We start from the raw sequence: 15,754 nt of genomic DNA, 5'->3' as shown, positions 1-15,754 counted from the left end.
TACGCGCCCTGCGTTGAACTTAAGCGGACATTCTGGCAAGGCTCATAGACTGTTACTTGCTCTGGATCCTGCTCTTCTGACCTCCAGTTCTTGGGACTTGAGCTAGCAGCCTACCTGCTGATCTTGGGATCTGTCCATCTTCACAGCCTGTGACCAAAAGCCCTGCTCTCTGACCTGCCAATCTTGGGTTCACCAGTCCCTACAGCTATGTGAATCGGAAGAAGCCTCGATCTTGACCCATGGACTTGGGATGTTCCAGCCTCTACAACCACATGAGACATTTCCTTGGTATAAATGTCTCTATAGAGTCAGAACTGACTCGAGGGCACTGGGTTAATATATTTATATGCTTCACTGACTTTGCTTCTCTAGAGAACCCAGCCAAAGACACTCTATTAACCTAAGTTTTTTTAATAAATGTAAAATAACTAGGCTTTTTTTTTTTTTTTAATGTCAGAATGCCACTTTACTATTTTACAAAAAAATACCCAGGTATCTAAGATTGTGCTGGGGTTTTCAGCACCTTACTCCCCAAGGTCAACTTACATGGGATGCAAGATCATGACCCAGTACTGCTGTTTTTATAATTTATTGTGAGAAATTACTGTCTACAAGATCTCATACCACCAAGAAAGCAGTGCCAGAAGAGTGCTTCCTTTAAACTTGGGGTTCCTAAACTGAGAAGCTCCTAGTTCAGGGGAAGATTGATGACAAGAACCTTCCTCCGGGGTCGACAGAGAGAAACCCTTCCCCTGAAGCTGACACCTTGGACTTCTGGCTTATCTGACTGTGACAGAATAAACTTTGGTTTGCTGAAGCCATCCACTTGTGGTATTTCTGTTACAGCAGTACTAGGTAACTAGGATAGCCATCATGTTGACATTCTAGATAATTTTTTAACTCATTAAGTACCTCATTCATAGTAACTTTCCTGCCTGTGGGTAAAATTTAACTGCCATTTTTTGAACACGTGGTGCATGAAGTTATATGTAAACCCCATTGCACCTGCGTAATATGATTAGGTATGATGCTGATGTAACCTCTATCAACTTCCTGCTTGTAAACCCCTCTTACCCTGGCTAAGCAGTCTTGGAGGCAGCAGCCTCAATTGTTCCTTTCCTTGCACAAGGAAATAAAGATGCCTTTCTGATGTCCCACCTCAGCCTCTTGCTTACTGGCTGTAGTAAGTAGCACTGAGCAAAACCTTGGTTTTCGATCCAGCCAGAGGGCAGCAGTGGCCCCATCCTCCCACACTAGCAGTGGGGACCCTGGACGCTTTTGGCCCCCACCCACCTTCACAGCAATGATTGGTAGTGCCTGGGCTCTGGCTGATGCTTCTGGTCCGAGTAAAAGTCCTCGAGGTAGTGGTTCTCCAAGAAACCACCTGGACCAAAGGGGGAGGGGAGCTGACTTCTCAGATGACATGCAGTAACCCTGTGCATTTCGATGAACCACATGTGACATTTGGTGCTGACAGCCGCCCTATCCTGCTCCTGTGTTTGCAATGGTCACTTTGTTGCTTAAGCTCTTTGGTTTTCCATTGTGTGCAAACAACTGCCGCTCCTTCTCTTGCTCTAATGGCTTGGTCCTGTTTTGTTGCTGGGGTGGTTGTTTTCTGTTGATATCCTCTTCCTTGAAGTCCCTGTCATTTCCTGTAAGAAACTTCGATCTGTCAGGGATCCTACTAGCAAGTGGATCTGAACTTTCAGAAAGTTCAGTATCCAAATGCACACTGCACTATTTCTACCCTCTGCCCCACAGAAATTACTGGGGAACATTTTCTCTCTACAATAAATCAGTAGTTTTTTCTATGTCAGAATTAGTTTTGCTACCGTAAAAGAAATCTCTACTGAATAGCCCACTCTCAACGTCTTTAATCCCTGACAAAGAAAAGTTTAAAATATAATGAAGTTTGGAAAAAAAAAATAAAACAAAGCATGTCATTAGCCCTTCCTACTTGTGTTCAACCGAATGTGGAGATCATTGAGTATCATTAATATCACACACAAGTAAAATTCTGCTGAAGACTATTCAAAAGCAGCTGCAGCAGTATATCAACAGGGAATTGCCAGAAATCCAGGCCAGATACAGAAGAGGATGTGGAACCAGGGATATCACTGCTGCTGTCAGATGGTTCCTGGCTAAGAGTATCAGAACGATGCTTACCTGTGTTTTATTGACTACACAAAGGCATCAACTGCGTGGAGCATAACAAATTATGGATCACACTGCGAAGAATGGAAATTCCAGAACACTTAATTGTGCTCATGAGGAGCCTGTACATAGATCAAGAAGCAATTTGTTTGGACAGAACAAGCAGATACTGCGTGATTTAACGTCAGGAAAGATGTGCATGAGGGTTACATCCTTTCACTATACCTATTCAATCTGTATGCTGAGCAAATAATACGAGAACGTGGAGTATATGAACAACGGAACATCAGGACTGCAGGAACACTCATTAACAACCTGCATTATACAGATAACACAACCTTGCTTGCTCAAAGTGAAGAGGACTTGAAGCACTTACTGATGAAGATCAAAGACCACAGCCTTCAGTATGGATTACACCTCAACATAAAGAAAACAAAAATCCTCACAACTGCACCAATAAGCAACATCATCATAAACAGAAAAAAGACTGAAGTTGTCAAGCATTTCATTTTACATGGATCCACAATCAAAACCCATGGAAGCAGCAGTCAAGAAATCAAAAGACACATTGCACTGGGCAAATATGCTGCAAAGGACCTCTTTAGAGTGTTGAAAAAAGCAAAGATGTCACTTTGAAGACTAAGGTGTGCCTGACCCAAGCCATGGTACTTTCAATTGCATCATATGTATGCAAAAGCTGGACAGTGAATAAGGACTGAAGAACTGACATCTTTGAATTGTGGTGTTGGTGAAGAATACGGAATATACCACGGACTGCCAAAAGAACAAATCTGTCTTGGAAGAAGTACAACCAGAATTCTCCTTAGAAGTAAGGATGGCGAGGCTGTGTCTTACATACTTCGGAAATGTTGTCAGGAAGGATCAGTCCCTGGAGAAGGACATCATGGTTGGTAGAGAGTCAGTGAAAAAGTGGAAGACCCTCGACAAGATGGATTGACACAGTGCCTGCAACAATGAGCTGAAGCATGAGGATTGTAAGCACGGTGCAGGACTGGGCAGTGTTTCGTTCTGTGCTACATACAGGGTCACTATGAGTCACAACCGACTCGACGGCACCTAACAACAACAACACTTGTGTTCAACTAGGAATACTAAATGAAAAGTGAGTTGTTCTTATCTTCCAAGTTTCCCATCCTGTGTACAACTACCTGCATCTTGGGGAAAAAAAAATGTAAGCAACATTTATTCAGGATATGATTTTGTCCTTTAATCATCTTCTTGACCTTAATCTGTTTTATTCAGTTTTGCTTTCTAAAAACAGGGAGCAAGCACCCCAACCTAAAACTTGCTAAATATTAAAACCCAATTTATTAAGCCATTTCCTGAAACACTACCCCTTATCATGGAATCACTGATGCCTGCCTTCTTTGTTTTGCTTAGTTTTAACAGGTCTTCAAGAAGAACTTTTAAGACTGTATGTATATAACACATGAAGCATTTATTAAACAAAATATTCCCCCAAAATCACCAATGTTCGTAAAGGTGCTTCAAAGTTTACTAGGTTGCATAACCCTTTTGCTTCTATATAACACACTTATGTCTACATTTGCAGGCTCTAAGGTCCTATAATTATTAATTTCTTTATGTTTAACTGAACAGAAATACAAGATGAGTGGCAAATGTTTATTCATTTTCTTTTTTAGAACAGCTTTATTGAGATAGTTCACATCCCATTTGAAGTGTACACTTCAATGGCATTTAGTATGTTCAGATGTGAAATCACCAATTTTAGAATATACTCTCAAAAATAACCTGTAAAAAAAATTAAAAAAGTAAACCTGTACCCTTAACTATCACTCCCTTACCCCATACCCCACAGCCTGAAGCAACCACTAATCTACTTTTCCTCTATAGATTTACGTATTCCGGATGTTGTACAAAGAGTCGCATAGTGAGTGATCTTTTGTGACTGACTTCTTGCACTAGCATGTTTTCAAGGTCTGCTCACGTTACGGCATGAAGAGTTTTCTTACAAAGCCTTCAGGGCCACCTGTGCAGCTCTTAACGTGACATATCCACAAGCTCAATCTCACTATGACCAGCCCTTTCCGAGCCTCCACATCCCCGAGTGCTGAAGTACTCAATTTTAGAAATATTTACAGTAATCCAGCTTTGAAGATATTGTTGCACTATTTAAAATCAAGCAGACATTGAAAAAAAAAAAAAAAAAGTTTCCACATCTTCACTGTTCCTCTAACTCCCCCTGAAATGTAACTCTTCCACCTCTCACCAGTTTCCATAACGAAAATTTCTTATCTTCAAGGCTACCCTCAAAAGCTAGTTCCAAGGAACTACTTTCTGATCGTGCAAACATATAATCCTCCACTGAAAGCCTACAGCCCCCATGTTCGTTTCGATATCTTACATGTCACTCAATCTCCCTCATATCCTAGTCATTCAAAAAACTATCATTTTATTGTTTGCTTTACCCTCTCCTCCTCATTTCCTTTCTAAATGCCTTCATGGATCTAATCTTTGTGTGCCTCACAGCAGCTATTAAATTGCCTCTCCAGATTTCTTTTTTGGGTTTGTGTTTCTTATTTGTTTGTTTGGGGGGGGGGGTTACGGATTTTTTTTTTAAGCAACAAAAACTCATTAATCATCATCCGTGGATGACTCTGCCTCTGTCGGTGTCTGTGACACTTGGTCACTCACCTCACCGCTGATGCATAGGGAGTGTAGTGTTGCCCGCTCTTCGCGTGAGATTTTACGCTCAAAAGCACTTTTGAGTGTGCTTTCAGGGAGCCCTCCCCTAATGTGTTTCCCTGCTCTATAGTTGCGCATAGTTGGTGTTGTCTCTGCTGCGTGGTACAGAGCCGCAGATGCCAGGTTTGGAAATGCTGCCGTCTTCACCTTCTGGGCTTCAGGGTGTTTGATTGCCTTGGCATAAGGAAACCATTCTCCAGTTTTTTCACGAAGTCTCTCATATGCTTCATAGAACTTGGGTATCTCCTCTTTTACTTCAGGTATTAGGATCAAGCTCGAATCACACTCGTTAAGGAACCTCTTAATAGCACTGAGAGTAGTCATCTGTGACCATCGAGCCACCATATGGACTTGCACCATCATCTGTTCAGCTGGACCTGTGAATCTGGTACTTAAAATTCTACGCAAGACTCTATGACACCAGGGCTGAAGAGACAAGTAGATGACATAAGCAGACACATTAATAGCAGGATACGGTGTGTGCTCCATGTCTGTATTGACTGCCACCTTGAACGCTTTGAACCTGTTTTCTGCAGTCCTCATATGGCTATTGTCCCGTGAGTCCTTGAACAAGGCGATGAGAATGTTCAGCGTTGCATGGTATAATCCAAGCCTATGTTCTGGATCATCGGGAACTTCAGGGATTGACAGCTGAGGGGTGCCATATAACTGCATTTGCCAAGTAACTGCTTCTCCAGTAATGACAGGGGTGACCTTGACGACAGGGCCTTTGAAGGTTGGGAAAACAGCAGATAAGATAGTCATGCACAGGGTCCTAATAGTTCGTTTTCGCCTCATTTCTGGAGAGTATAGCATTGCCAGGGCAAGCCGATGTCTGTCAGCAGCAGGCAGAGCAACGATCCTCTTGGCCTCTCTGGAAAAAGGGTGCACAGGCACCGCGTCGTCATCTGAACCAGTCGCCATCTGTCTGATTCGATTAGGCTTGTAGAGGGAATCCTCTGCAGACGTTCTAGGAAAGTTTCTGAGTATTTTAAGTTACCTAAATTGAGAAATGACAGTAAAATGGTTTATTAAAAAACAAACAAAACCAAAAAAATTTGCTACATCACTGCTACCATGCCCATTCTGTTGTCTGAGCAAACAAAGCAGTTCCCACTCACTCACTCTGGACTTTCTGGAAACCTGAGTAGAGTGATGCTTACTACTGGATTACCTAACAGGTAACTTAAGTACACCTTAAGGTACCTACAACACATAAAAACACTCCAAAGCTGTATGAAAACTTCAATGATAGTGATTAAAAATTCTTAACTTTATTGGCTTTTCTTATCCTTCAGTGTTGTTTTTAATTATTTATTGGGTGGTAAGCCTATATAAATCAGCCCTAGTTGTGAATATATGAAACAATGTTCTAGATTTGCACTCAAAGTTTACAGCTACAGATAGTAGCACTGAACCTACTGGTACAAAAATTAACATTCCACTTAGTATTTCATCCCAAATCGAAAAATTGCCTAATTCACTATCTTAATATGTAGTTCTCCATTACAAAATTCATCAATGATCATTTTTCTTGTGGCTCTAGGAACAGTGCCTGAACCCTGGGAGATACATAGTAACGATGAAGTTATCAGAGTTGCGTGTTGTGTTTGGAGTCAAGTTAGAATTCTCCTATCATTTCCTACCTGAAGTATTTCAGATAATTTACTCTTTTCCTCACCTACAAAATTTAAAAATCCAGGGTCTTATAACTACGTACCTACTGAACATATCCACCTAGACATCAAGTATGTCTCTCAAAACTTCCATGTCTAGAAGTGAGCTCCTTCCTGATCTCTCCTCTGATGCACACACCCAAATGCACTTTTCTCCATTTCGGTAAATGGCTGCCCCATTCTTGCAGCTGCTTCTTTTCTCTATAATCCACATTCAGGAAACCAAAAACGGCCATTTGGCCATACCTTAAAAATATATCTAGACTGATAAAACAGTACTTTTTTCCCCCCACCTTAGTATGGTATATTAGTCCTTTTAACTATAATAATCCTTTTATTCTCAAACTATTATTCTTGCAAAGGTAAAGCTATCACACACTCAAAATGTAATCTTCTTTGGGGCACTTCTCATAGCTTTTGTATACATTATGCACACTATAACTCTGTCCTTGTATCTCTCCAGGGTCATATATCAACTTTAGCCAACCAGACAATGAGAAGAGCACAAGGTATCTTCATGATTTCCACTTATCGCCACTGCTACTTAAGTCCCCTAGGTAGCTTGGAATAAAAGTTGCCTCTAACACAAAATACAGCAAAGGAACTGATATTCCCTCTATAGATCACAAATACCACTAAAAATTTTCACTCAAGAGACAGTGTACATCTACCTTAATAGGAGGCGGGAAAGGGAAAATACTGGGGACAGAGAAGTGGTTTCCCTTATTATTGCTTTACCATTGCCATCCAGTCAATTCTGACTCAAAGTGACCCTATAGGACACAGCAGAACTGCTCCACAGGGTTTCCAAGGCTGTAATCTTCACAGAAGCAGACTGACTGCCACATTTTTCTCCAGCAGAGCGGATGGTGGACTCAAACCTCTGGCTTTTGGTTAGCAACCAAGTGCTTCAACCACTGTACCACCAGAACTACTTAGTATTATGGCTTTTTTCTTTTCTTTCTGGTCTTTTGACTAAACACAACTGACATGAAGTTTTCATTTTAATTCCAAGGGTTTTTAGAGCATAAAGCTTAGCTCAGCTGCAGGGGTTTTATTATATCTGAGCAAATGAATACCAACATTCTTCAGAGAAAAAACAATGCAGTAACACATATCCCTAGCAATTCTTCCTGCTCCTTGACAGGTGGGACAAGTGACATTATCTTTTCCTCTGAATCCCACAAAAAGAAACTGAGAGACATCTTCACTTTCTCCATCTGCATTAAGGACTTCACTACTAACCAATCCATTCCCTATTTTCAGTTGATATGACTCCATGGTAAGCACTGTCTTTATCTGAACACAGCAGCAAAGGAGAAAAAGACTTTCCCCATGTCTACAGAAAAACAAAAGCCTTACAGTAAACTTCATAAAAAAGTACACTAAAAATCATTATTAGATGTTTATACTGATTTAATTAATTTGGAATAAATTGCGAGGTAATGTTCAAATTCTTTTTTGAAGAATTATATGCTATTGAAATAGCATCTAAAACAAGTAAACCATTTACTTCAGAAGTGGTTTTCAAAAAAAATTACGAAATTGTATCAATCCTGTGATAATTAAACGTTCAAACATTGATAAAGGTCTATACTTTTGTAGGGCTCTCTGAAGAGAATCATGTAGGCTTCATTTGCCTTAGAATAAAACAAAAACACATTCTACATTTCAAACAATTACTACTAAAGGCAAAAGTTGCTTTGGGCAGATTACAAATAGGTATAGTTAAATGTACTACCAGGTAATTTCAAAGTAGTATTTCTCAGGCTTTTATGTTTCATGCCCCTCTCTAGTAAATAACATTGATAATTCTTCCCACCCTCAATTCCACCCTTAGATTTCCTGTTTTAAACTTTTAAGCACTTGCACCTGAACACAACTCAAAAACAAATCCTACAGGTTTTTCTTTCAACAGCTCGCAATTAAAATGATAAAGATAAATTCCAAAATATTATATATAATTCATTAATACTAAGCAGCAAAATTTGGAAAATTTCAAAATTTTAGGATGACAGTGTCAAAAATAACATAGGGAAAACTAAATATGAATTTAAAAGCCATGAAAGAAAAAGTAACTAATACTAATACCTGTACAAAAAATAACCTCTGCAGGAAGTAATATATCACAGTAACATTGCAGTTAAGAATTTGAAGACTGAGAGGAATTTAGAAGTCATATAATCTGACAACAAAAGCAACCAGCAAAAGACAAAATGAACAGGACCTCATAAAAATTACTTTTGTTCAAAAGGCTTCATCAAAAAAGGAGAAGAGATACCCTACAGAACGGAAGAAAAATTTCTGGAACCATTTATCTGATAATGCTCTAGTATCTAAAATATATTTTAAAACTTCTATAATTTAACAAAAAGACAACACAATTAAAAAATGGGCAAAGGACTTGAACAGACATTTCACCAAAGAAGATACTCAAATGGCTAACAACACAAAAAAAGTTGCTCAGCATCATTAGTCATTAGAGACGCAAATCAAAACTACCAATGAGATACTACTACCTCACCCCTTATTAGAATGGCAATGATTAAAAACTAAATAAAAAAGGAAAATATATGTGGCAAAACTGGAACCCTCATCCATTGCTGGTGGGAACGTAAAATGGTACAACCACTATGGAAAAGTTCTGCAGTTCCTCAAAAAGTTGAACAAATTACTACCATATAACCCAGCAATCCCAACTCTAGGTATATATCCAGGAGCGAAGGCTTGACTACAAACAGAAACCTACGCACCACTGTTCACCACAGCACTCTTCCTGATAGCCAAAAGGTGGAAACAACCAAAATGCCCATCAAAAGATGAATACCCAAAAAACCCAAACCCATCGCAGTCAATTCCGACTCACAGCGACCCTATAGGATACAGTAGAACTGCCCTATAGGGTTTCCAAGGAGTGGCTGGTAGATTCGAACTGCCAACCTTTTGGTTAGCAACCAAAGGCTTGCGCCACCAGGGCTCCGTAAAAAGATGGATATACTAAATCTGGTGCATACACGCTCTGCCATAAAGAAAAATGCATGCCACAACTTGGGTGAACCTTGAAAACATCATGCTGAGTGACATAAGTCAGTTGCAAAAAGAGAGATGCAGTATAGTCTCATTTACAGGAAATACATATATAGTGGTTAACAGGGAGAATGGAGGGGAGAAGGGAGTTTTTACTTAGGGAGCACTGAGTTTATGTTAATGGTGGTGGAATGATTTGGAAAAGAATAGAAAGAATGGGTACATAACTTGAAAAATGTAATCAATGGTAAATGTAGTAACTGTAAAAATGGCATATATTATGTATATTTTCACAATAAAAGAAAAATCATAATTCAACTCGCTGATTTCATCCATTTGCTGCAGTCACTCAAACATAGAACAAACAGTGGGGGAATAGACAAAATTGTCAAATGAGGAACAAAGCTGATGTTTCACTCTCACAATTATAAAAAAAAATCTATGTACAAGTTGTCCAGATAAGTTCACAACAAATGATTTACGGCCTCTAAAAAAGCCTGCCTCCCTTGATTTAGCTCAATTACATTACATTCAAGCCAAACCAATACTCGCCAGCTACAGGTGGTTCACAGGCGAATTAGCATACCTTGGTGTGCACTGGTTGAGAGCTCAGCTGCTAAAACCAAAGGTCAGTGGTTCAAATCCACCAGCCTCTCCTTGGAAACTCTATGGGGCAATTCTACTCTATCCTATACGGTCACTATAAGTTGGAAATAATCGATGGCAACATGTTCGGTTTTTCTGGTCCCCACACGTGACCTTGGGGCCTAGAGGAAAACCACATTAGCTGGGTTCAGTGGGCCTCACATCCCGGCCTCAGAGGCACCAGCTCTGGCATCTCAGTTAATGCAGGTGGGGGTGTAAGGTGCAGTCCACTAAAGGCCTTGTAGGGAAAACACACAGAAAGCAAAGCCAAATGGCTCTCAGCCTGGGCTGTTTTCTACCTTATCGAACAGTTGCCTGATAGGGTCTGCCTCTGACAGGTGTTTCGTCAAAGCTAATGGACAAGCGCCATCCTTTATCAGATACTAGGCATCCCCGCTTCCTTCCCAGATTTTCTTCTGAGCACTGAGGGTTCAATTAGGTTTATTCTTGAAGACACGTTGATTTATTAAGAGGTGTCAGATACCTTTTCCTCTTCCCTATGCTCAACGTTTCTATCTCAGTCTCTCAATTTACTAAAAACCAACGCCGATCTCAGACTCGGAAAAGGAAAAATTAATTAAAATACAATACCCCTTTTCTTAGTAGGTCGGGATCCCCTGAGCAAAACACCGATTTTAGTTCGATAAGGGCTTGAAACATAAGGAAACCAGCACTTTTCAAAAGGGCTTTAAACAACAACAAAAAAGGTACCACGAGAAAAACAAAACAAAACTAGGGACCTGCTGGCGGCTGATGGCGCGGGGGCTTGGAATCAACCCCAACGGCCCTACTGGAGCTGAAGCGGGAGCCCCCTGGCAGGCGGCGCGGCCCCGCAGGGGTAAGTCACGCGACACCTCCACCTCCCAGCCCAGCGCGCGGCTCGGCCCCAACGGCTTCCCCTTCTCCTCATCAGGCCCATCTCTTCCGTGACGCCGCCGTTGGCCTCGCTCCAGAAAGAGACCTGAGGACTGCGAGTCCGGGGGTCGCTCACCGGCACGCGGGGCGCTGCACAGTCCCCAGCTGCTCCGACGCGAACAGGCCGGAGAATGGCTCACCAAGACCGCAGTCCTAGGCCCGAAGGTAGGAGCGCAGAGACTAAAACATGGGGCGCCTCTGGCTCGAGGCTTGGAGGGGGCAGCGCGAAGACGTCATCAGCTGAGGCCCACGCCTGCGCAGAGCGCTCCTTAAAGATCCAGCAGGAAGCACGACGCACGCGTCCTTCCTCGGCTTGCCGTAAGCCAAAGAGAGCCGCAGAAGCTGTTGTGTGCTTTATGGATCTCCACAACTCAGTTTTTCCAGGCTTGAAAGTAAAATATATCCGCTCTAATGCTGGGAGCTTTAAAAATAGCCCTTCCTCTTTTCCTAAGAGGCGATTTCCTATTGTAAATGGCGAAAATATACACGCCCTCTGTTGTGCAGCTTCCTGGCCCACACTCTGGGAGTCGTCCCTGGCACCTGCCTCAGACACCGTCCGGCAGTCAAAAAGTTCCGTGTATTTTAACTTAGCACTTCTTGCCCACTAGAAGGAGAAACTGCAAGCGAACAGGACCTCTGGATTTTGTTTGGTTTTGTTCATGCTCTGTCATATGCAGGCAGGTTAACTGCTCTAATAAACCGTATGTAATAGTTTGTACATTTTTTGACATGCGTTAAAAAGTAAAAGCAAGTCTCAATAGACAACAGAATCTATAGTATAAAAATACAATGCAATCGCATGTAGATATAAATGAATAGTTTATATGTGCCTTGAAATGGAAGGAAATAGACAAATTGTAAGCAATCGTTTGTGAGACTGCTTAGAAAAAAAAAGTCCTCAAAATGTGGGATCACTCAAACGCCCATCTTCCCCTTTTCTCTCCAGTCTGATACCAGCTGCCACTCAACACTTCTTTCTATGACGCTAGACACTTGAACATAGGTCAGATCTCACAAGTTGAAAGGACACCATCCTTTAGATTGTTAAATAGGCAGGCGCCATGGCCATAGGGTTGGAGGTCCACAGGGCACCCTTCTTACCTGTTGAGCAATAATTAAGGGTTTCGCACTAGCCTTTCAGAATGCCAGCTGCAAGTCAGGTACTTCCTCTGGGTTCCCCCTCACTTTTGACTTGCTGGCTCCCACTGCTCTTTTTGGTTTGATAATGCACTTGAAGTTCTCAGGAATGTGCTATACTTACATTTACATTTCACCACAGCCTTCTGCAACAAAGAGAGTTTTATTGTGACATGCCAGATAACAAAAATGAGAAATTGGCCATAAGCACTCAGACTATAACAGACTAAAATGTAAAGACATGCAATCCATAAGTGCTTTCTATACATTTTTGACAGTTACTGATTCATTATGAGTAAGAGTCTTTCAACATGCCCTTTACAATCATTGGAACATGTACCTATGAGTAAATTACTTACAGACTGTGACTGGTTAAAGTAAAGACAAAGAACTAAGATCATGATTGGGTGAGCTTTTCTTGTTTTTCTCTTCTAGCAAATTGGTCTCTTGGCTCAGGAGTCCTGGGTCTGTCATATGATGGTGACTTTTTATTTGTTAAATGTGGGCTATGTGTGATGTTGTGTAGATCTTTAACTTGTTTCTTGGGGTAAATTGTTACTTAGTGTTGACATGCACCTCTACAGTCCATTGACCTGGTTGGAGCAACTCTGTCCTACTCCTTTAATGTAGTTTCCTATTTTTTGAAGTCCTATAGATTCTGATAAACAAGTTAGCCTTTTTTGGTTATGGCCTGTTGTGGTTAGGTTAACCCTTTATCACTCTCTCCTTTTGATCACTGATTACTGTAAGTACATAGATGATACCTGGATTTTGCTGGGCCCCTAGATGGCAGCCATGGCAGGCACTTTACACTCACAGTCTGATTTTCACCGGATATTGTCTGCTTCTTTGCCTGGGTTGTTAGGTAAGGGTTACAACTCCGTCAGTTGTATTCCAGAAACGGGCAGAATTAATATACATTATTGGTTTTGGAGCTGAACATGTTCTAGGGTGCTGGCATTTATTAATTCCAGAGAGCGCACATTTGAACAAAATATAGATTAAGCCAATTAATATTATTATTATTGAAACACCTTGCAAAGGGGCATCTTAAGATGGCTGCTGGGTGACCACTTCCAACTGCAGGCCTATAACCATAAATCAGAGATCCTGATGAACATGAGGTGAAGAATATTGCTTTGCTGAATGAGAAAAGATGTGAAGTGGGCTACTACTTCCTAGCCTAAATGAAAGTGATGTTGAGTTGAATTCTGAAGATGAAGCCACATCAGAAAGCTCTAGCCTTCACTTACAGGGAACTAAAAAAGATCATATGACTAGAAAAACAGAAATCTCAGATTTCTGTACAGATGGACCAAAGACTGAAATAGAGGCAAATGTAAATGCATATAAAGAGTGATCTTCCACAATTTCCTTACATATCTGGAATAAATTTTAAAAATTACATAAAAAAAATTCTGAACAGAAAACCTCAACCTCAAGTTTCAGGAGGAAAGAAAGAAAACACTCCAGGAAAGGTGTTTATTTTAATTCAGGTAAATTGAAGAATGAAGAGATATCTCATAGTGAAAGATCCTCAAATGAAGCCCAGTGGAAGGAGCTTAATCAATATCTTAGACTCAGTAATAGGTTTGACCCCACTGTAAAAAAGAAAAAAAAAAAAAACATGACAAGTCAGGTGTTGAAAAGAGCATAGACAAGGCTGTGGAAGATTAGAATATTGGGAAGGCTGGGGAACTCAGTAATCAGCTGGCTACTCGACAGCTTGGTGTTAAAATTACCAAAGCTATCGCCTGCCACTACTTTGTAAAAGCCAAAAAGGATGCTGAAAATTCGCAGGTTGTTCAAAAAAAGAAGAAACTTGCATGGAAATTTGAAGCAAAGAAGAGATGGCAAACCAAACTCAACATGGGAATGTAACTTGCCAGAGTTCTTCAGGATCTTTCTAGACTCCAAGTACTCGAAAAGATTCTTCTGTGTGTATTAAATGTGTCAAGAAACTGATAGAAGTAGAAAAACTAAGCATAAAATTTAGGAGTTGATTATCAAACCTTTTCAGTCTTTTTCCAAAGAGCTTATACTATTGAAGCAGAGCACTCTGTTATTGGTAAAAGAAATCTAAGCATACACACAGAAACAAATGATAGGATTCATTTATTTATTTATGTAGACTTTATAGTATAAGGCAGCCCTGGTGGTGTAGTGGTTAAGTACTACGGCTGCTGACCAAGAGGTTGGCAGTTGGAATTCGCCAGGCACTCCTTGGAAATGCTATGGGGCAGTTCTACTCTGTTTGGTTTTTAGTTTTATAGTATAAAGTCAATTTTACTTTTTATCCATTTGGCATAACATAGCCAGTGAGTTCCTTGTACTTTTTTTGTCTATTTGGTTTAACTGCACTTATTCTGGAATTTGCTTTTTAAGATTGGTATTTGTTTACCATAGATGGTCATAAGTGCTAAAGAAATCTCACTTGGTACTGTCTTTTACAGATGATTGTAATTATCTTTTTTGGGGGGTTAATTATCTTAATGTTATAAAAATAATTATTGACTTCTTTATTGGGAGGTAGTAGATATTTCACAGTTAAATGGTAAAAGCAAATGATTAATTTTTGTGTACCTTCATTTCAATAAAAACATCACAGACTGTAAAAACAAACAAAAAAATAAACAAAGCAATGCTTTGTAGGAACGAGTAAGCCCAAGATCCTATTCCTTGGGGGAGCCATCCAAATAAATCTAGGGTTTGTAAATGGGGAATAGTGTATAGCCAAACAGCCTGTTGTCTAATTTTACGGCTATTTTTTTCTACAATTCCAGAAGCATTTATCTAAGAGCAATAGGATGTATTGGCTACCACACATACCCCTCCTTGCTGTGCCAATAAGAAGTCTAATACGATCCGATTGCCTAAGGTAATCTTTGCCAGAGAACTTGTTGCCATGAAGTCAATTCCGACTCGTAGTGACTGTATAGGACAGAGTAGAACTGCCCCATAGGGTTTCCAAGGAGCAGCTGGTGGATTCAAATAGCTGACCTTTTGGTTAGCAGCCAAACACTTAACTGCTGTACCACCAGGGCCCCACAAAGTGTCATCCCACTGTATTGGCCAGGAATCAAACCTCGGTCAACTGCTTGGAAGGCAGCTGTGCTCATCACTATACCATCAACGCCATTGCTGAGTTAGAATCAACTTGATGGCAATGGGTTTGCAAGAGAGGTTAATGAGTTTTGTTGAGCTGACGTTCCATCAGCAACGTTATCAGCTATTTATGCCACTGTAGCAGACAGATTTTATAAAGGTTTTTCTAATCCTATTATACCATAAACCCACTACCGTTCAGTCGATTCCAAGTCATAGTGACCCTATAGAACAGAGTAGAACTGCCCCATAGAGTTTCCAAGGAGTACCTGGTGGATTCGAACTGCTGACCTCTTGGTTAGCAGCCGTAACACCTAACCACTACGCCACCAGTATTTCCCTAGTATACCATATGAGTGAATTAATGC

At 40.6% G+C, this 15,754-nt stretch overlaps 1 protein-coding gene and 1 pseudogene across 10 annotated transcripts in view; one reads left to right on the top strand and one right to left on the bottom strand.

Moving 5' to 3' along the window:
- LOC126081717 (uncharacterized) overlaps positions 1 to 11,399 on the bottom strand; it is a 60,093-nt gene extending 48,694 nt beyond the window's left edge. For 4 of the 10 annotated variants that reach the window (XM_049893750.1, XM_049893754.1, XM_049893751.1 and 1 more), the window contains exons 1-2: positions 11,221 to 11,394; positions 4,831 to 5,881 (exon numbers count right to left, since the gene is read on the bottom strand). In XM_049893750.1, coding sequence (XP_049749707.1) covers positions 4,831 to 5,805 — 975 coding nt within the window. In that variant the 5' untranslated portion in view covers positions 5,806 to 5,881; positions 11,221 to 11,394. The other 6 variants (XM_049893744.1, XM_049893743.1, XM_049893745.1 and 3 more) reach the window with 6 other exon arrangements.
- Positions 11,400 to 13,437: 2,038 nt separating this feature from the next.
- On the top strand, positions 13,438 to 14,162 carry LOC126081583 (protein FAM204A-like; annotated as a pseudogene).
- Positions 14,163 to 15,754: the final 1,592 nt, after the last annotated feature.

Source organism: Elephas maximus, chromosome 8 (assembly GCF_024166365.1).
Source record: "Elephas maximus indicus isolate mEleMax1 chromosome 8, mEleMax1 primary haplotype, whole genome shotgun sequence".
In the NCBI taxonomy this organism is placed as follows: domain Eukaryota; kingdom Metazoa; phylum Chordata; class Mammalia; order Proboscidea; family Elephantidae; genus Elephas; species Elephas maximus.
This window is presented reverse-complemented; position numbering and strand designations above follow the sequence as displayed.